Source organism: Bos indicus, chromosome 5 (assembly GCF_029378745.1).
Source record: "Bos indicus isolate NIAB-ARS_2022 breed Sahiwal x Tharparkar chromosome 5, NIAB-ARS_B.indTharparkar_mat_pri_1.0, whole genome shotgun sequence".
Lineage (NCBI taxonomy): Eukaryota > Metazoa > Chordata > Mammalia > Artiodactyla > Bovidae > Bos > Bos indicus.
In genome coordinates, this window is record NC_091764.1 from 22,638,192 (window position 1) to 22,658,472 (window position 20,281).

The 20,281-nt window shown below is 41.7% G+C and overlaps 1 protein-coding gene across 4 annotated transcripts in view; it reads left to right on the top strand.

Moving 5' to 3' along the window:
- Positions 1-5,954: 5,954 nt before the first annotated feature.
- The window catches only part of PLEKHG7 (pleckstrin homology and RhoGEF domain containing G7), an 88,303-nt gene continuing 73,976 nt past the window's right edge, over positions 5,955-20,281 (top strand). For 2 of the 4 annotated variants that reach the window (XM_019960346.2, XM_070788566.1), the window contains exons 1-4: positions 6,809-7,036; positions 9,202-9,266; positions 12,035-12,784; positions 13,319-13,341. In XM_019960346.2, coding sequence (XP_019815905.2) covers positions 12,221-12,784; positions 13,319-13,341 — 587 coding nt within the window. In that variant the 5' untranslated portion in view covers positions 6,809-7,036; positions 9,202-9,266; positions 12,035-12,220. Of the gene's footprint in view, positions 6,041-6,808; positions 7,046-9,201; positions 9,267-12,034; positions 12,785-13,318; positions 13,342-20,281 lie in introns of those variants that run through there. The other 2 variants (XM_070788565.1, XM_070788564.1) reach the window with 2 other exon arrangements.

Genomic DNA, 20,281 nt, shown 5'->3' on the forward strand with positions numbered 1-20,281 from the left:
CTTCTCTATGCCTCTTAGTCTTAAAAATCATTGAGCAAGCCATCTGATGATATAATTATATTTTTCTCATTTCTTCCTTTAAACAAATTCTATTTGAGATAGCTTGTCATAAATCCACACATTATCAGAACCCAGACCAATGCTTATTGGAGACCAAACAGGTAAATATTTCCCTTTACAATAACAGTAAATAGAATAACTACAGAGCCCATTAAAAGAGTCTACACAACATGGGAATAAAATAAAAGATTCTGAGATGGCTAGAAGAGCTGTCTTTCTTTGAAATCAAGTTATTTCAAGAAATAGAAAAATCAGAAATTATCTGATTAATCTGATTCAGGATTCTTTGACTTCAATTTTTAGATCACAAGTGTATAGCAGAATGTAGCATATACCTCCACTTATAATACATTAAATAATTCATATTTGAACACGATTCAAGACCCTAGAGTGTATCATCATGGAAAGGAAACATTTGCAATAAAAAAAAGAGCGACAGTGGAATAGTCCTCTTTATCTTAAAAGTAAAATGGACGTTAAAACCATTATGTTGTTGTTGTTTAGTTGCTAAATCGTGTCCAACTCTTTTGCAACCCCATGGACTGTAGCCCACCCAGCTCCTCCATTCATGGGATTTCCCAAACAAAGAATACTGGAGTGGGTTGTCCTTTCCTCCTGCAGGAGATCTTCCCTACTCAGGATCAAACCTACATCTCCTGCATTGGCAGACAAATTCTTTACCAGTGAGCCATCTGGGAGGCAAAGTTATTACAGAAGCAGTTAAAATCCAGTTTGGACTGTGAAGAAAATGGAACAAGCAAAATAGTGAATGATGTCAAGACATTATCCCCAACTACAAAGGAGAAGGTAAAACCAATAAAAATAATGTAGAGAAGATGTGAAATATCAGAGTCAGGTGATAATAGCAGATGTCCCCCAAAGAAAGAGAACTAACAAAAGAGAGAGCTGGAAGAAGCACAAGCTGGAATCAAGATTGCCGGGAGAAATATCAATAACCTCAGATATGCAGATGACACCACCCTTAAGGCAGAAAGTGAAGAGGAACTAAAAAGCCTCTTGATGAAAGTGAAAGAGGAGAGTGAAAAGTTGGCTTAAAGCTCAACATTCAGAAAATGAAGATCATGGCATCCGGTCCCATCACTTCATGGGAAATAGATGAGGAAACGGTGGAAACAGTGGCAGACTTTATTTTGGGGGGCTCCAAAATCACTGCAGATGGTAACTGCAGCCATGAAATTAAAAGACGCTTACTCCTTGGAAGGAAAGTTATGACCAACCTAGATAGCATATTCAAAAGCAGAGACATTATTTTGCCAACGAAGTTCCATCTAGTCAAGGCTATGGTTTTTCCAGTGGTCATGTATGGATGTGAGAGTTGGACTCTGAAGAAAGCTGAGCGCCAAAGAATTGATGCTTTTGAACTGTGCTGTTGGAGAAGACTCTTGAGAGTCCCTTGGACTGCAAGGAGATCCAACCAGTCCATTCTGAAGGAGATCAGTCCTGGGTGTTCTTTGGAAGGATTGATGCTAAAGCTGAAACTCCAATACTTTGGCCACCTCGTGAAGAGTTGACTCATTGGAAAAGACTCTGATGCTGGGAGGGATTGAGGGCAGGAGGAGAAGGGGACGACAGAGGATGAGATGGCTGGATGGCATCACCGACTCCATGGATGTGAGTCTGAGTGAACTCCGGGAGTTGGTGATGGACAGGGAGGGCTGGTGTGCTGCGATTCATGGGGTCGCAAAGAGTCAGACACGACTGAGCAACTAAACTGAACTGATAATTAAGTAGTTGATAGTACATACCAAATCCTAGGCAAAATTAAACCCACTCTTACATATCCTGACTGAACACTTCTAATTTCAAGTATAAAGAAACAATTTTTTTAAAGAAAAAATACAGGAACAAATAGTTAAAAAATATATACATCACAAAGAAAAGTTTGTAAAGTTTTAAGTACCCACTAAAGAGCAACAAGTCTATTGACTTCCTGTCACAAATACTATTGACTGAAAATCTTATAAAAACATCTACAGACTTTTAGAAGAAAATATTTTAGTTCAAGAATTCTACATCCAGCATTCATATGTTATAGCAGATATGCAATGGCTCAGAATATGTACTGCCTAGAAAAACTTTCTTGAACAAACAACTCAAAGATGTTGAGATGTATCTGTAGACATTGAAATTAACCATTTTAAACATGGCTGCACTGGACTTTTATAACCCTAAAACCTAAAAAATAGCTCAAATAAAATTATACCTCTTTTCAGGCAAAAATATACAATAGGGCAAAGACAGCCTCTTCAATAAGTGGTGCTGGGAAAACTGGACAGCCACATGTGAACAAAATGAAATTAGAACATTTCCTAATGCCATACACAAGGATAAACTCAAAACGGATTAAAGACCTAAATGTAAGACCAGAAACTATGTAACTCTTAGAAGAAAACACATGCAAAACACTCAATAAAAAAAGCAAGATCCTCTGTGACCCACCTCCTAGAGTAATGCAAATAAAAACAAAAGTAAACAGGTGGACTTAATTAAGCTTAAAAGCTTTTGCACAGCAAAGGAAACTATAAAACGGTGAAAAGACAACCCTCAGAATGGGAGAGAATAATAGCAAATGAAACAACTGACAAAGGATTAATTTCCAAAATATACAAGCAGCTCATGCAACTCAATAGCAGGAAAACAAACCACCCAATCAAAAAGTGGGGAAAAGACCTAAACAGACATTTCTCCAAAGAAGACATACAAATGGTTAACAAACACATGAAAAGATGCTCAGCATTGCTCATTATTAGAGAAATGCATATCAAAACTACAATGAGGTAACTCCTCACACCAGTCAGAATGGCCATAATCAAAAATTCTACAAACAATAAATGCTGGAGACGGTGTGGAGAAAAGGGAACCCTGTTGCACTTTTGGTTGGGAATGTAAATTGATACAGTCACTATGGAAGACAGTATGGAGATTCCTTAAAAAACTAGGAATAAAACCAGAATATGACCCAGCAATCCCACTTCTAGACATATATCCTGAGGAAAGCAAAATTGAAAAAGACACATGTACTCCAATGTTCACTGCAGTGCTATCTACAATAGCTAGAACATGGAAGCAGCCAAGATGTCCACTGACAGATGAACGGCTAAAGAAGCAGTGGTACATACACACAACAGAATATTACTCAGCCATAAAAAGGAACGAATTTGAGTCAGCTCTAATGAGGTGGATGAACTAGAGCCTACTATACAGAGTGAAGTAAGTCAGAAAGAGAAAAATATCGTATACTGATGCATATATACGGAATCTAGAAAAGATGGCACTGATGAATTTATTTGCAGGGCAGCAATGGAGAAACAGACATAAAGAATAGACTTATGGACATGGGGAGAGGGGAGGAGAGGGTGAGATGTATGGAGAGAGTAACATGGAAATTTATATTACCATATGTAAAATAGATAGCCAATGGGGATTTGCTCTATGTCTCAGGGAACTCAAACTGGGGCTCTCTATTAACCTAGAGTGGTGGGATGGGGAGAGAGATGGGATGGGAGTGGGGTTCAAGAGAGAGGGGTCCTATGTATACCTATGGCTGATTCATGTTGATGACTGACAGAAGACAACAAAATTCTGTAAAAATTATCCTTCAATTAAAAAACAAATATTTTTTTAAATTTTTAAAAATAGAAAAGAAATCATACCTCTTTTCAAACACTAGGAAAACAAGCTTTTTAAGAAATTTTTCAATTGAAGACCCATATTGGCCTGGAAGTCAGTGTAAACAAGAAGGCAAAGCAGGATACAATGTTAGCACAGGCACGCTCTTTCACTTGTACTCAAGCAAAGCGTATGTAAACAGAGAAGTGCACGCAGTGTAAGTGACCAGTGAATGAATTTCCACAAAGACAACATCCAGGTGCCAGCACACAGGTCAGGAGACTGAACGTACAGGGATCCCAGGAGTCCCACTCTTGACTCAGTCACTGTCCCTTCCCAAAATCTCAATTCTAACTCCCAATACTGTTGCTTAACTTGGCCCATTCTTGTTGTTATTATAAATACAAACACAGAGTCTGGCTTCTTTCTCTGAACTTTGTGTTTGGGACTAGAGCAACTGTTCCTTCACCCTCAGAGTTTACTATATCAATGTATTTGTTGATGATGGACATTCTATTAAAATGGACATTGGGATTGTTTCCAGTCTAGGGCCATTCTCTGATTCTGTTAGAAGAAATAAAAGTCTATCAACACAAAGATCAATGAGAGCCAGCACCAGCCTGAGTCCGGGAGACCTGGAGTACAGTGAACTGGACTCTGCTTGTCCTCCCTAACACAGGGAGCCTGTTCTCAGGTCTAGCCCTTTTACACAGATACGGAAGTGTGGGAATAGGAATGTGGTATTGCCAGATGGTTCACTGAAAAATAAAACTTGCGATCAAAACAAAAAAACAAAAAAACTTGCAATCCAAACTTTTCTATAAAAACGCTTAACTTTTAATGTGGGATTTTTTTTTTTTTTTAACTGGAAGGTCACACACATATAGAAAACAAACTTATGGATACTAAGGGGGAAAGGTGGGGAGGGATGAATTGAGAGATTTGGGATTGACACACATACACAGTGATATATATAAAACAGATAACTAATAAGAAAGCTACTGTACAGCACAAGGAACGCTACTCAATACTCTCATGACCTCTATGAGAACAGAATCTAAGGAAGAGTAGATTTACGTATATATTTAACTGAATCACTTTGCTGTACAGCAAAAACTAACACAAAATCAACTATTCTCCAATTTTTTTTATAAAATAAAAAAAAAAACTAGAAGTCCAGTCAGAATTCTACAGCTTGAAGCCTCAGATCTAGGTATTCATGATACAAAAAGAGCTTATCAGGATTTAGACTTTGTGAAGGGGCTCATCCCAAGCGGCTTTCTCCCCAGTGAAGACTTATCCTGATCAAGTAAAGGCTTTGTTTCAAGGCTTCCCTGGTAGCTCAGAAGTTAAAGCGTCTGCCTCCAATGCAGGAGACCCAGGTTCCATCCCTGGGTTGGGAAGATCCCCTGGAGAAGGAAATGGCAACCCATTCCAGTATTCTTGCCTGGAGAATCTCATGGACGGAGGAGTCTGGTAGGCTACAGTCCACAGGGTCCCAAAGAGTCGGACACGACTGAGCGACTTCACTTTCACTTTCACTTTCGTTTCAAGAAGGTTGCCCCAGGTCCTGAGGGAAAAGCTGGCCCTCAGGATCCCCTCTGCACCATGGCAGCCCTTCCCCAATCAAAATGCCTCCCTGTCCCTTTTATTCTTTAGAGGTTAAATTATCCTTTTTCCCCCTATAATCCTTTGTGACCTTTCTGTAGACTCTTAATTTTCTTATTTAAGATACAACCAGAGGTTGAAAGTTTCTGGATGGGTGTCAAATATCCCATTATCATCATCCCCCAGGAGACACAGTTTTACAATCAGGCTTGCGTGAGGGGACTTGCCGATGAAGTTCAACCTTCACTTCCACAAACCCAAAGCTAAAATACTCGATTCATTTTTCTTTCTTCCTCAACTGAAACAATTCATTGCTACATAGCCTTGGCAGGAGCTCAGACTATTTATGCTGGCTCCATGCTGGCAAAATAAAGAAATGCCCTTGATACCGCATTTTGGGTTTGACAGTGTCAGTAGTAAAGTGAGAAGGTCAAGTCATTTTTCAAAGTTCTAAGTAAATGATGTTCTAAAGAGACCAATATGAAAGGATTAAGGACTAATGCAAAGGTTATCACAAGGCCAATGTCTATAAATTAGATCTTTTCCCCCCCTAAGGCAGCAGCTCTCAAATCTTTCATCTGTAAAAAATCACTGGGAGACTGGGGGCCCCACCCCTAGATATTCTGACTCAGGAGGTGGGGAGGGGCAAGAATTCACCTTTCAAACAAAGTCTCAAGCAGTACTGATGCTTTTGACCCAGGGAGCCCACTGTGAGAATCACTGACCTAAAGAAACCTTCACAGTAAGTATCTGCAATGATTCTAAACAATGAAAACCAGTAAATTAGACCGAATTAGAATTTGTTTGTATTTGCTTTTGTAAAGAGTCTGAAGAAATATTTTTTAAGATGGTGTACATTCCTGGGACTGTATGCCGTATCTCCATCTAGACACCAAAGGTTTTCTGGGGTACTGCTCAAATGAGAATACCGGGAGATACAAACGTTTTCCGTTTGCATTTTAATTACTTGAAAATTAATGCTCACAAATGTGTTCCCAAGTACAATGATCGTTTCCTCTATTATTCAATGCTTATCCAAACATTCCACTGAAGTGAACTGAACCGTTAGTTGCTCAGTTGTGTCCAACTGTCTGAAACCCCATGGTTGCTCAGTTGTGTCCAACTGTCTGCAACCCCATGTGGACTGTAGCCCACAAGGCTCCTCTGTCCATGAGATTTCCCAGGCAAGGAGTGGATTGCCACTTCCTTCTCCAGAGAATCTTCCCCATGAGGGAAGCCAATGCTTATTAAAACACTCCACTAAATAAATACAAAATGTTTTAGGATGTAAGCACTGTAAGGTTGAAAGGAATGTTTTCTCACAACTTTGGAGAAAGCAAACGGATAAGATACCTAAAACTGTCTCACTGAGCTATCAGTGATGCTCACTGAGTACCGAAGGGGAAGTAAAAAGCCACATTTGCATCCTCCCTTTATTGGATCAGTTACGGTTCAGTAGAAACAAATCACCTGACCTGGGCGGTCTTAGATTCTGAACTTGCTTTCCCTTAGACCTTTTCATAAACAAATAACTAGAAATTTCTCTAAGAAGGGGAGAGGCCAGTTCCTCCTTTCAGCTCCTGTCAAGTGTGCCTGTGCTCAGCCACGAGGGTTCATTGTTACAGGCGTGGAACCTGTTCTTCTGAAACCTCGCCTGGGAGCTTGCTCTGAGGTCTGCAGGCTCCCCTGTCAGGACCCACCTGGACAATGTCACCTTCAGAGGCAGACCATCCCACAGGTATCAGAGGTGATGTTCAGCTGCTACTGGGTTCTCTTCTTGCATTTTTCATTTGTTCAGATCCTGTTGCTACCAGTTTCTCTTGGTCCTGTCTTGCTGGTCTCGCAGGTCTAAGCATAATGGGTGAATCATTAATCTGTGTGGTTTAATTTCAAGTACACTGAGATTGCTTTCCCCAACAGTGAGGGTGGTGGTTGCTGGCTTCTTAAAGCTTGGGTGATCAAAGCCTGGTGAATTCACTTTATAATACAGTGATCATTTATTGATTCAGTCTTCTAGGGAAGTAAAGGAGAAGAGATAGCCTGAACTTTTTGGTTAACTTTTGGCTTCTTATCAGATCCATGGGGATAATCATTTAGAGAGGGCCTCCCAGGAGCCTCACCTATTATCCCTGCAAGGAGCTTGTGAGGGAGGGACTTTATTATCCTTTCATAAATGTGGCCTGGAGGCTGACCCAGGCAGAGAGGCTTGTCCCAAGTCACAGGGCTAGCTGATGCTTAGGCAGAGAGAGCAAGCAGATGGTTAACTCTAGAGCCTGGGCTTCTCTTCTCAGCAATGGCCTTCCAAAGCTCTGCTGTAGCTAAAGTTTCTTCAGTTCTACAGTGAGGGATGTCAGCAGTTACTGCTGTCTTGGTTCCAATATTTGAGACACTGGCCAGTAAATAATACTTAATGACCCTTGGAAACAATGGAAACATTGAGAGACTTTATTTTCCTGGGCTCCAAAATCACTGCAGATGGTGACTGCAGCCAAGAAATTAAAAGACGCTTGCTCCTTGGGTGAAAAGCTATGACAAACTTAGACAGCATATTAAAAAGCAGAAGCATTACTTTGCCAACAAAGGTCCATCTAGTCAAATCCATGGTTTTTCCAGTAGTCATGAATGGATGTGAGAGCTGGACTATAAAGAAAGCTGAGCACTGAAGAAATTATGCTTTTGAATTGTGGTGCTTGAGAAGACTCTTCAGAGTCCCTTGGACAGCAAGGAGACCAAACCAGTCAATCCTAAAGGAAATCAGTCCTGAATATTCAAAGGAAGGACTGATGCTGAAGCTGAAGCTCCAATACTTTGGCCCACCTGATGCGAAGATCTGACTCACTGGAAAAGACCTTAATGCTGGGAAAGATTGAAGGCAAGAGAAGGAGATGACAGGATGAGATGGTTGGATGACATCAGTGACTCAAGGAACATGAGTTTGAGCAAGCTCTGGGAGTTGGTGATGGACAGGGAAGCCTGGCGTGCTGCAGTCCATGGGGTCGCAAAGAGTCGGACACGACTGAGCAACTGAACTGAACTGAATGATCTTGGGTATAATAACCAGGTACTAACTGCCACACCCTAAGTCAGGACAATTAGAAGGAAATCTGAAGCAATGTCCTAACCCCTCTAAGGAGAAGAAAGAAGGTACAAGAAACCCAAGCACTAAGAATTCTGAGAGAAATATTATGCAAGTGCCTATGTAAACATTCTGAACTCCTTTAGCCATGTTGCTGCCTGGAATTATAACAATGCTTTGCTGAGAAACACAATATAATCCCCCAGTTGTGGTATACATGTGTAGAAGTAACTCCAGCCCTCAGCTCAGCCATTTGTCAGGAGAATGAGGAATGAGGTCCTCCAGTAAAGAACCTGAAAAGAGACCTAATATACCTGTTTTCATTAGTAATCATTCTTCTCCTACAAAGAACATGGTATCAGCCAGAAATAACCTAAAATCTAAAATCAAAACCAGTTCAACCTCACCGTAACTAAAATGTTAAGTTTCCTAGCAGGTATTACTCTCCCTTTGCCCCCCACATAAGGGTACTGCGTGCATTTTTGTTCTACATGTGAAGCTCTGTTAACATTTGAGACTCGGCTCAAAATATTAAAGCAAACCCAGGGTTAAGAATCTCAGGTTTTCTTTTGTAGATAAGAGTCTGTTAACGTCAGTTGATATCTAAGTAGTTCCTTAAACAACTCTCCAGTCTAAAATCCAGCATCTGGTAGTTTCACTTGGCTTTAAACCAGAGGAGAGCCAGGGAATAAATGTAAGAGAATAGAGTCTCCCTAAATCAATGTCACAGCATTGTCATAGCAATATCATGATGTTGGGCTCCTCCCGTGCTCCTCCCGTTTACTGATAAGAGTAAATCTAAGAGCCTATTAATTCTCTTGACACAGGATTACTGGACTTCTATGCCTGAAACAGATTAGAAGAAACCAAGGAATGAAAGAACCTGCCATAGGCAAGTACAAAACTAGAATTAATGACTAAAAATTTGGGAGTACATCAGTGTGGGGCCATTTCATATGGGGTAAACAATCGTATGCTACAAAAACCTGCAGCAATTACTGTAGTTTCCATAGAACTACAGTAACTAGTCATAACAGTGCATGTTAGCTAATCTCATGAGTGACAATCAACATAGGACAGGTCTTCAAGAATTTACGAGTGCCCAGTATTCTCTATTATCAAATTGAGGACGTAAATAAGACACAGTAGAAAAAGTTCTACTAAAAAGTACTGTCAATGCAATTAAAATTATACAGCACTAAAAGAACAAATTAGCTATCCTTAAAATTGGGCTGTCCATTCCTGAAGGGTTACAGACTGCTTTAGAATTATAGACCTGCTGGGAGATCCCTGACGGCCTAGTGGTTAGGATTCTGTGTTCTCACTGCTGTGACCTGGATTCAATCCCTGGTCCGGGAGCTGAGATACCTACCACAAGCCACGTGGTGCAACCAACGGAATAAAGGATTATAGATTTGCTTAAGTCATTATTGGAAATCTCAGAATATGTGGTCAACTACTGATGTTCCTCAACCAACAGGCCATGTATCATCTGAAACCATTTCCCACATTGCCAATGGCAAGGGAAGATGGTTATATTATCTGTTCCACAGTCCCACATCAGACGTGTAAATAATCAGGAGTTGACCCTTAAGTAATACTTGATAGATGGGGGTAAGGATTGATGCTTTTCCACAGGAAACTACTTTCTTCATATGGAAAACTACAAAATAATGAAATAGCAGTAAGTCATTTGCATGTCACCATGAATCAAGTTGGCAAATGAAAGAATCAGATTTGCTTGAACACAAGAACAGATAGGAGGTAATTCTGCATTAGTGAACCATAGAAAGCACCTCTAATCATGAGAAGCAGGGCATCTGAGTGACATCTGGGTTTTTCTTTTCAAATTGGCAAGTTATTTTTCCCAAAACATGGGGATGGATAAAATCTAAAATGTGTTTTGCCAATTACTTTGCATCACTATCTTTGAAATCATGTCTCATTTCGTAGTTTAAACCTTGAGGGAAAGGGCCTTGTTTTTCTTGTTCTTTACATCCCTTTACATACATATATACAATCATATATATATACATCATACATACACACATATATACAATCATACACACATAAATGCAGAATGTAAGGAAAATTGAACATATATTTGATTCTCTTAAAATGGAAATAAAAGGTGATGAGCTTTGTAGCTTCCAAGAAGTCTCTTAATCTCTTAGATCACCAAGGTTTTGAAAAGTTTTTTTGTTTCAATCTAGAAGGGATATTAAGTAAAACGTGCATGCATGCTAAGTCACCTCAGTCCTGTTCCACTCTTCATATCCCTATGGTCTGTAGCCTGCCAGGCTCATGAGTCCATGGGATTCTCCAGGCAAGAATACTGGAGTGGGTTGCCATGCCCTTCTCCAAGGATCTTCCTGACCCAGGGATAGTACCAGAGGCTCCTGCAGTTCCTGCACTGCAGGCGAATTCTTTACTGAACAGTAAATATTGCCAAAGCTGCTCCAAGTCTTTCCTCAAAACCCATGCCCAATAAATAAATAACAAAATTAAATAAATTAGGAGAGCCTGACATCATGACCCCCTAAACAGCTGATGGGGGTTTCCCTGGTGGCTCAGTGGTAACGCCTGAAATGCAGGAGACTCAGGTTTGATCCCTGCATCTGGAAGATCCCTGGAGGAGGAAATGGCAACCCACTACAGTATTCTTGCTTGGGAAATCCCATGGACAGAGGAGCCTGGTGGGTTATAGTCCATAGAGTCGCAAAGAGTCGGACATAACTTAGGGACTAAACCACTACCACCACCACATCAGTGGCCATTGTACAGCAGGAGTGTCCTCAAAGCCTGCCAACTCACTCCACACCGCTTTTAGCAGGAGTGAACACACAGGTTTAAGTTAAAGGGTCCAGAGATAAGAAAGGAAGATACAAACAAGAAAGCAGATGGGACCAGCTGGGACTAAGATGGCATGAATCTGACCTCCAACAGATCTTGAGTCTCACACGTTGATTTTACAACATTAGCATAGTATATGACACACCTACTGGCTGCTAGGACCAGACATTACAGACCAAAAAAGGGTAAAAATCAGCTGGCACCCCACTCCCTTGGAAAAAGGCCTGACCCTGCAGGGTAAACTAATGCATGCTGCTGCTGCTAAGTCACTTCAGTTGTGTCCGACTCTGTTGCTACCTAGGCAGCCCACCAGGCTCCTCTGTCACTGGGATTCTCCAGGCAAGAATACTGGAGTGGGTTGCCATTTCCTTCTCCGAACTAATCCCTATTATTAGCTTCACTCCTCCTCCCTTTGTTTTTATTCTTTAAATCACTGTCGCCCACCTCCAGGGCGACAAATTGATTTGTGAACACAATTTCTGCTTAGTCATTATTTGGCCACTGAGTAAAGCTTGCACTTTGTCCATCTCAGCTTGAGTTTCTTATTCACCTACTGAAACTCCAATGGAAAAAGAACCTTCCCTTAAGGAGGCAGGGAGCAGGATCCAAACGACTTAATTTGGTAAACAAATTTCAAAACATAAACAATTTAGATTGGAAGGCTGGACACACTTATCTTAATTACCTACAAAACATAACAGATACTAATGTTAACTAGGCATTCGTCAGCTCCTCTGACTAACTGGAAGCTTCAGTGTGAAATTTCAGACACCTTTTTTCTCACCTGCATCTCCTTGTTTGCAATAGATTTTGCACTCTGCTCTCCCTTAATGATCAGCCACTTGCTTGCAATTATCCTTTGGAAAAGGATGGAAACACACTGAGGAACACAGGCATCTGAAGACGGAAACGGAACCACCCCAGTGTGGTCAGGAGAACAGCAACTCTGACGACATCGCCTGGAAGTTTCCAGCAACAGGGCCTCTTAGTGGCATGGAGAAGATGGAGCCATCCCGCCAAGAGGTGCAGCCTGCAGCCTGCAAGGCCTCTCCTCCATACTCCCTGGAAAGCTTGTCGAAAAAGCACTGTCAGAACCAGGGGAATCTTCTCCACTTTGACCGGCAAGCCCCTGGCCGCTTGACCACCTCGCCCACTTTGCGGAGGTTAAGAAGCCGCGGTTGCGGGAGTGTGCGCGGAGGTGCTTGCGGCACTGCTACTGGGCATGCGCCGCCTCAGCACGTAGCCTTGGAAGTGCGCACCTGGGGCGACTTGCAGGAGTACCCTGGCTCCGCAAGTCCCCTTTTCAACAAGGTATGTGAAAGCACAGAGGAGTCTTCTCACTCCGTGTGGCCCCTGAGACTCCACTCAAGATTGCCTCTGGACTCTGAAAGAGCCCTCGACTCAGCCGAGTCGGTTGAGCTCCAAATGGGGCCAGGTGAAGAGCGTGCCCTTCCCGTGCCTCAGGACCTCGAGGAGGGGTCGCATTCTCAGGCCTCCTTTCCACGGAAAGGAGACCACTCAGCACCCAGCCACACTCCAGGACCTCCGGGGCCTCAGGTAACACAGCTCTAAGCCTCTTGCCTCTCGTTTGGTGAATGCAAAGCATAATAGGTCTCCAGGTTGCCAAATTGGCGAGGATGGGGGGGCAAGGCAGCGGCGCCTCCTTGAGGGAGCCAACACAGGAAGTCACAGAGCTGGGGGAACACAGTCTTTAGGACAGCTGGCTGTCAAGCAAAAGGGGTGCAGCAGTTTGGGGAAGGAGAGGGAGGTCGAGCTCACTTTCTTCTTCAATATCCTTGAAGGTACTTTAAGAAAGGACCCGAATTAGAAATGGTCTGTCAGGCATTAGAAAGTAAAGGTGGCTCTCTTGCAAATCCAGGCTGTGTGAAGACCGCCAGGCATGGCTGTTTTAAAAGGGCAGAAAGAACAAATTATTCAAATTTCTAACGTTCTAATCTTCTCCCCAAAAAAGAAAACTCCAAAACGTTAATAACTGGGGACATTAATGACCTCTTCCTTCAAGATGTGTGCTTTGGAATTTTGGATGGGTTTGAGCAATACTGAAATGTTTATTTTTCCAATTTATTTCAGAAAGAAGAATTGCATCAGTACAGGTATGTCTTTACTTTCTCCAGTGCGATGAAAGCTGTTGACTTTTTACTTTTACATCCTCTGTTCTGACACAGCAGACCCAATGGTGTATTAATCAGGGTACTTTGTTTTACAGCCCCCAAGTCACTGTTCATATTATGGGTGAAACAGTATTAATTTCCAGAGTCTACTTTAAGAGCCTAGCATTTTACTATGGCTGGTGTATTTGTGGGTAGGGTATGACAGCCACAGGTGGCCATGGTTTTCATTTTGAATTGTCAATGACTTGGCCTTGTGGTTTAATTAACATCCACTTGGTAATAGTTCTTGTAAGGTAGAGAAGATGTAAAGGCCAGAAACATTCAACAGTTTTTCAAAGAGAAATTCAGAAGACAAGGATGAAAGGAACAAGATGTGCTGTTTAAATCTAGGGCAACCTTTAATATGCCTCTAACAACAGACTATGCTTTTATCTAGAATGCAGGTAGATTGTGTCACTTCAGAAACCAACTCTGACTTTCAGCTTGGTCGCCCAGCTCTGCCAGTGGATTTGCCATTTCTTTCAGGGATGAAGAGCTTCTGTGGCAGAAAGAGAAAAATCCAAGCCCAGTTTCATCCGCCCAGTTTGTAGGATTGGTGGGAAAGCCTTCATTTCATGTGGAAAGTCATCCTCAGGGAATTACCCATTGTTTTATTACTGGCCCTCAGTCCTCAAGCAAGAGTTTGCTGTTAATAGCAGGAAGGATGAGATCCATCTGTGCAATCTTTGTTGATTTTAACTCTTGTAGATTTTAATGCTAGTTGGCCTAAATGTATCTTAGGTAGAGAATATTTACAAAGCCATAGGAAAATGCAAAGTATTAGGTTTACGTCAACTAGTTATTGCTATGTAACAAACCAGCTGGAACTTCAGTGCCTTAAAACGGCAGCTGGTTATTGTTTCTTATAAATCTATGTGTTAATTGAGGGTCAGTTGATCTAGCCTAAGCTCAGCTGAGTAGTTCACTCCATGTGTCCCTCATCTTTTTCATGGGACCAAATTGCTGCCCTGGGCGTGTTCTTATGTTGAAGGGAGAGGTTCAAGGGGATAAGTGGAAATATGCATGGCCTCTTGGACTGTGAGCTCTGTACCTTGTCTAATTCTACTGATCAAAGCCAGTCACGTACCTGAACTCAAGGGCAAGAAATTATGTGTCACCAGTATTATGTGGCAAACTGTATGGATACAAGGGTTGGTGAAGAAAGGGGCCATCAATGGAAATCTTCTACAGGTGCAGACCAGAATTAAGCTCTAAAATGATACCTAATTCAAATGTGTCAGAGAAAGTGAAAAGAGAATAGTTTCAGGGAAAGATGATGTTGATTAGAGTCAATCATGCAGAGTCTAATAGGGTATTTAGGGAATTTGTTCCTTACCCTAAGAACAGTGTGATCAGATGGATATAGGGTAGACATGAGATTTAGATGAGAGTGGACTCTAGCAGAACAATTAGAATATTCAGATATGAGAGGTTGGAGGGTTAGGCTCTGGTGAAGGCAGTGGAGTTAGAAAGAAATATCTCAGTTCCGGAGATTGTTAGGAGATACCACCACCTACCATTTGTGAATAGTAGACTACAGGGGGTGAGGGGGAGGAAGTTGTCAAGAATGACTTCCAAGCTTCTGGCTTGCACTGTTGGGTGGCAGATGGCTCCATTCACTGATACAGGCAACCTTGGAGGGGATAAGGGGATGTGGGTGGGTGGGATGAAAGTTTGAACACGTTGAATTTGAGGACCTGTGGAACATCTGAGTAGAGACTGTGAGTGGGTAGTTAACTAGAGAGTCTTTAATCAAGGAATGCTTCCTAGACCACGTAAAGTCTGTCCAACTTTGCATGTAACCTGGAGTTAGTGGACCCAAAGGCTAACTGCTGGGATGCACCAAACCATTTGCAAAAGATGATGTGCAGGTAACTATTATTGACCAGCAGAATCTTCGTGAGGCAATAACAGAAATAGTCCTCAGTGATTCAAAGGGAAGACTTGGTCAGAGGGCTTAAGGCCTTATAAAACTGGGTAAGTTTCAGTATGTCACCATCACATACAAAATAGTGAAAAGCTACAGAAAGTCACCACAGGGAGTCAAAGATGAAGTATTTTGGACACCTTGGTATATGGTGATGACCCAGAATTATTCAACATTGTTTCTTCAGGACTTAGTACAGTACTTGGCATGTAGTAGGCAATGGTTGAATGAATAAATGAAAGAGTAAGTTACTATAAACTATTCATATGTTTAATAAATACTCAAGCATTACTACTAAAATAATTTTGCATCAGCCACAGACCACTCAATCTGTACCTTTTTAAACCAAAAAATTTACTGAAAGCATGAGTTTTTGTTAAATAGCTAGCCATTTTTGGCACAAAGATCCTCTGCCTGCCTGCCTTTTGCTCTCTCTCTCTCTCCTTCCTGTCATTTGTTCTAAGGGCTACTTCCCAGGCTGTGCGGTCCGACGGTGTAAGGCAAAGGGCTCTTTACATGAGGCCCTGCTGTCCATTGAGGGAACTGAGGGGCCCTCACCTCCAAAAACTTATTAAAACTTTATTTAAAACACACTTTAACTTGGGCTTTTACTATGCCTTTGAAATGATATAAACCAGGGTCTAGCAAACTATGGCAGAAATTCAACCCACCACCTGTTTTTGTAAATAAAGTTATATTGGAGCACAGCCACATATATTCATTTAAATACTGTCCATGACTTCTTTCCCACTGTAACCACAGAATTGAGTAGCCACTACAGGGAACATATGGCTCACAAAACCTAAACTATTTACTATCTAGCACTTTATAAAAAAAGGTTTGCTGACCCTGGTATATTCAGTTAAGAACTGCTTGCTTCTGTGGCAATCAGTCAATCACAGCAATGTTTTCTTTCCTTGTAGCCCTTTTGAAAAACTAACTTTTCTTTTATTACAAATTCTCAACACATAGCCTGACAATTGAGCAGGCTATGTAAGTGAGAAGGGCCCAATCTACTCTCAGTTCTGAAATAAGCTCAGTGTTAGGACTTGGATTCCAAGTTTTTCTTTATGGAATTTCTTTCTCACTGTTGTTTCCTCTGTGTATAACATTCCAGTGAATTCACACTCACTCCAAACTCTTTCTCCTGTCACCAAAATATGCCTCCTGGAAAACAATCTTTACAATGTATTCTTACTAAAGTGTGAAGGACTTCAGTTCAGTTCAGTCGCTCAGTCATGTCCAACTCTTCCCGACCCCATGAATCGCAGCACACCAGCCCTCCCTGTCCGTCACCAGCTCCCAGAGTTCACTCAAACTCATGTCCATTGAGTCGGTGATGCCATCCAGCCATCTCATCCTCTGTCGTCCCCTTTTCCTCCTGCCCCCAATCCCTCTCAGCATCAGAGTCTTTTCCAGTGAGTCAACTCTTCGCATGAGGTGGCCAAAGTACTGGAGTTTCAGCATTAGCATCATTCCTTCCAAAGAACACCCAGGGCTGATCTCCTTTAGAATGGACTGGTTGGATCTCCTTGCAGTCCACTCATCTTTCCAAGTAGAGCAGTATATTTATCCCCTTTTGGGTTTCCCTATACCTCATAAATGCTTCCATCATAGTATCTAAAACAAATGTGTTTCTCTGACATCCATCTCCTCTCAGAAACAAGACCTTTCTGAAGGCAGAGACCACTAACTTTATACTTCATCTCAACAGCCATTACTCAGCTAGAGTCTGTCTCAAATATTTATTGAAGAAAAGGATGGATGGAAAGATAACAGGCAGGGTGGCAGGCTGCTTGGCTTACAGTGTTGCTTACCTGTCCCCGGTGTATTTGAATTTCGACAGAGGACATGACTTGAAGTCAAGCAATAAAGCCATGTTACTGGAATTTTAAACATCATGAAACAAGGAGGGGAGATTTTGTGGGCAGGCACACTTTCCTCACACCGCTTAAAGTCAGTCTTCCAAGAAAACTGTCTATCCCACCTAATTTTTCAATGAGCCTTGAAACTGAGAAGGAAAATGAACATACTACATTTATGAGAATGGACTAACCTTCCAGTGCTCAAAAGTAATCAGAAAAAAACTAAATATATCCAAAACATGAAAACCAAATGACAAGGAAGAGACCAGACAAGAACACTGATTGCCAGTAAATTATCTGGAGAGTCATCTAAAGCCAGTTTCATCTGGACTAGCCCTTAGCAGAGGCAGCACAACATAATATTAAGAGTTATTGGAATCAAACTCCCTGGATTTGAATGCTGTATTTACTTCTCTCTGGCAGCATGACCTTGGGCAAGGCTCTGAACAACTCAAAACCTCAAAAGTATTCATCTGTGAAAGTTGCTCGGTAGTGTCCAACTTTTTACGACCCCATGGACTGTAGCCCACCTGGCTCTTCCCAACCCAGGGATCCAACCCAGGTCTCCTGCATTGCAGGCAGATTTTTTACCGTCTGAGCCACCAGGGAAGCCCTGTGTCTTCCCTCATCTGTCGATTGGAGATGCAAATACAACTGACGCTTCAATAGCACAGGGGTTCAGGACGCTGTGCAGTCCAAAATCCACATATAACTTTACAGTCAGCCCTCCTTATCTGAGGTTCAGTAGTCAGCGGATTCAACCAAGAACAGATGGTGTAAGTACTGTAGTATTTCATGAAAAAAAAAATCTGCCTTTTAAGTGGACCTGCTCAGTTCAAACCTGTGTTGTTCAAGGGTCAACTATAGTACCCATCTACTAAGCTTTTGATATGATAAATAGCATAACTCAAATTTACCTTTTTTAAGAAGCTGGGTCATTCATTCATTCAGCACTTCCTGTATGCAGATCACTGACTTACTCTTTCTAAAATATTTTGACCCCAGAGTGAAAGGATAAATCACAGGAAGTTCATCTGATGTGTCCAAACATTAAATTCAATATAATGTTAAATTCTCCCCAGACTTTTACTTAAAACCTGTTGGATAGCTAGCACTGTCCCAGCCGTTAAGTGTGAAATCTTGGTAGAAAGTTAGTAACTACCAATGATTAGGTGGCATGTTGGTTTTTTCAGTCACTGTTCACATGTGTTTGTTCTGTTTTGTTTACATGTACACGATGCTTTGTTTTTGGCTGCGCTGGGTGCTCGTTGCTGCACACAGGCTTCCTCTATTGCAGTGTGCCGGTTTCTCATTGCGGTGGCTTCTTCTGTTGCGGAGCACGGGCTCCAGGTGCACAGGCTTTAGTAGTTGCTGTGAATCTCAGCCCTCCATAACATATTTTGTTATTTTCTTTTTCCCTCCAATTATATTGAGGTATAATTGACATAGAACATTATATAAGTTTAAGGTGTATAGCATAATGATCTGAAATATGTACATGTTGCAAAATGATTACCACAATATGTTTAGTTAACATGCATCACCACGTGTAGTTACTTTTTTTTTCCCTCTTGTGATATGTGAATACTGTTAATTAGTTAGAGGCCTCAGGGTGTCATGGAGGTCTTCTTGAGCTGGGCCTGGCTGGAGGCTAGAGTGGGAACTGGCAGCTTCCTTTCACGTCAGGAGCCTTGTGTTATTCTTGCACTGCATCAGCTACCCCAGAGTGTAAACTCCATCACAGCAGGAGTTGTGCCTGTTTTGCTCATTGCTATATCCCTAGTGTCTCGAACACCACCTGGCACATAGTAGATGTTCAATGAAACTTTAAGGAAGGAAAAAAGGAAGTGCATTGGTCGATTAGTTAGGTTAGGTCAAGCTTGGTAGGGGGAATTGTATCATCCCTTTCTGGAAGTTTTCTCCTCCAGCAATTTATCTCCCTTTAGCTCCTTTCAACCTCTGCCACCTTCCTAATCAGTTCTGTGTTCATCTTTCGAGTGTTCGTTGGATTATTGGGGATTTGTATGACTATGATTTGATCATGCTGGGTGGAATTTTTTTTAACAGACTAATATTTTTTTAATTTAATTATTTACTTGTTTTGGGCTGTCCTTGTCTTCATTGCTGCACTTGGGCTTTTCTCAAGTTGCAGAGAAGAGGGCTACCCTTCATTGTGGTACACGGGCTTTTCATTGTGGTGGCTTCTCTTGTTGCAGAGCACAGGCTCTTGAGTGAGCAGGCTCCAGTAGCTGGGCTGTGTGGGCTTAGTTGTGTGCGTGGCATGTGGAATCTTCCTGGATCAGGGTTTGAACCCATATCCCCTGCTTTAGCAGATGGATTTTTGTCCACTGTACCACCAGGAAAGTCCCACACTGGGAATTACTGCCTTGTCCAGAAAAGGCAGTAGTCTCAAAAGACAGAGTTCTAGGCAGTTACCGATACCAGCAGCTACTCTTTTGCTCTGAACACATGTGGGTTTAATAACTGTCGCTGATTGAGCCCAAGATGTCACAGCACGGCGTGTTTTCCATGCTGTTGGAACCCCAAAGCTTGTCTTTGTTGTGTTCAAAGTGACATGTTGGGATGAGTCCCATTTGTTCACCCCACATTCACGGAGTGGCCATTCAGTGCCAGGCCCTGGACACTAAGCTAGAGGCTCCCTGTATATTCTCCCTTCTCAGATGGATTTTGGTAACATTCTGGAAGAAAATGGAACATTTTGGTAGAAAACTGGAACTGGATATTATGTAAAGAATTATGTCAAACATGTAAATAAAAGTTTCTAACAATCTTGACACACTCATAATGAAAAAAAATGTTTTGCAGACCTTAACCAAGAGAGCTGTAGTTCCATAAGTGGCTATTGAATTGTCATTTCTCTATTGATTATTTTTAAAAGGGATTTTTTTAAAGATTGTTACTGATTCTATTTGGTTGTTCCTGTGTAATCAACTCACAGTTATAAGCAACCATTCCAATTTGTACTATATCTCTTGCATAAGATAGAATACTATGTTTCTTAAAATAGAACACTGCAAGGCGATCCAGCCAGTCAGTCCTAAAGGAAATCAGTCCTGAATATTCATTGGAA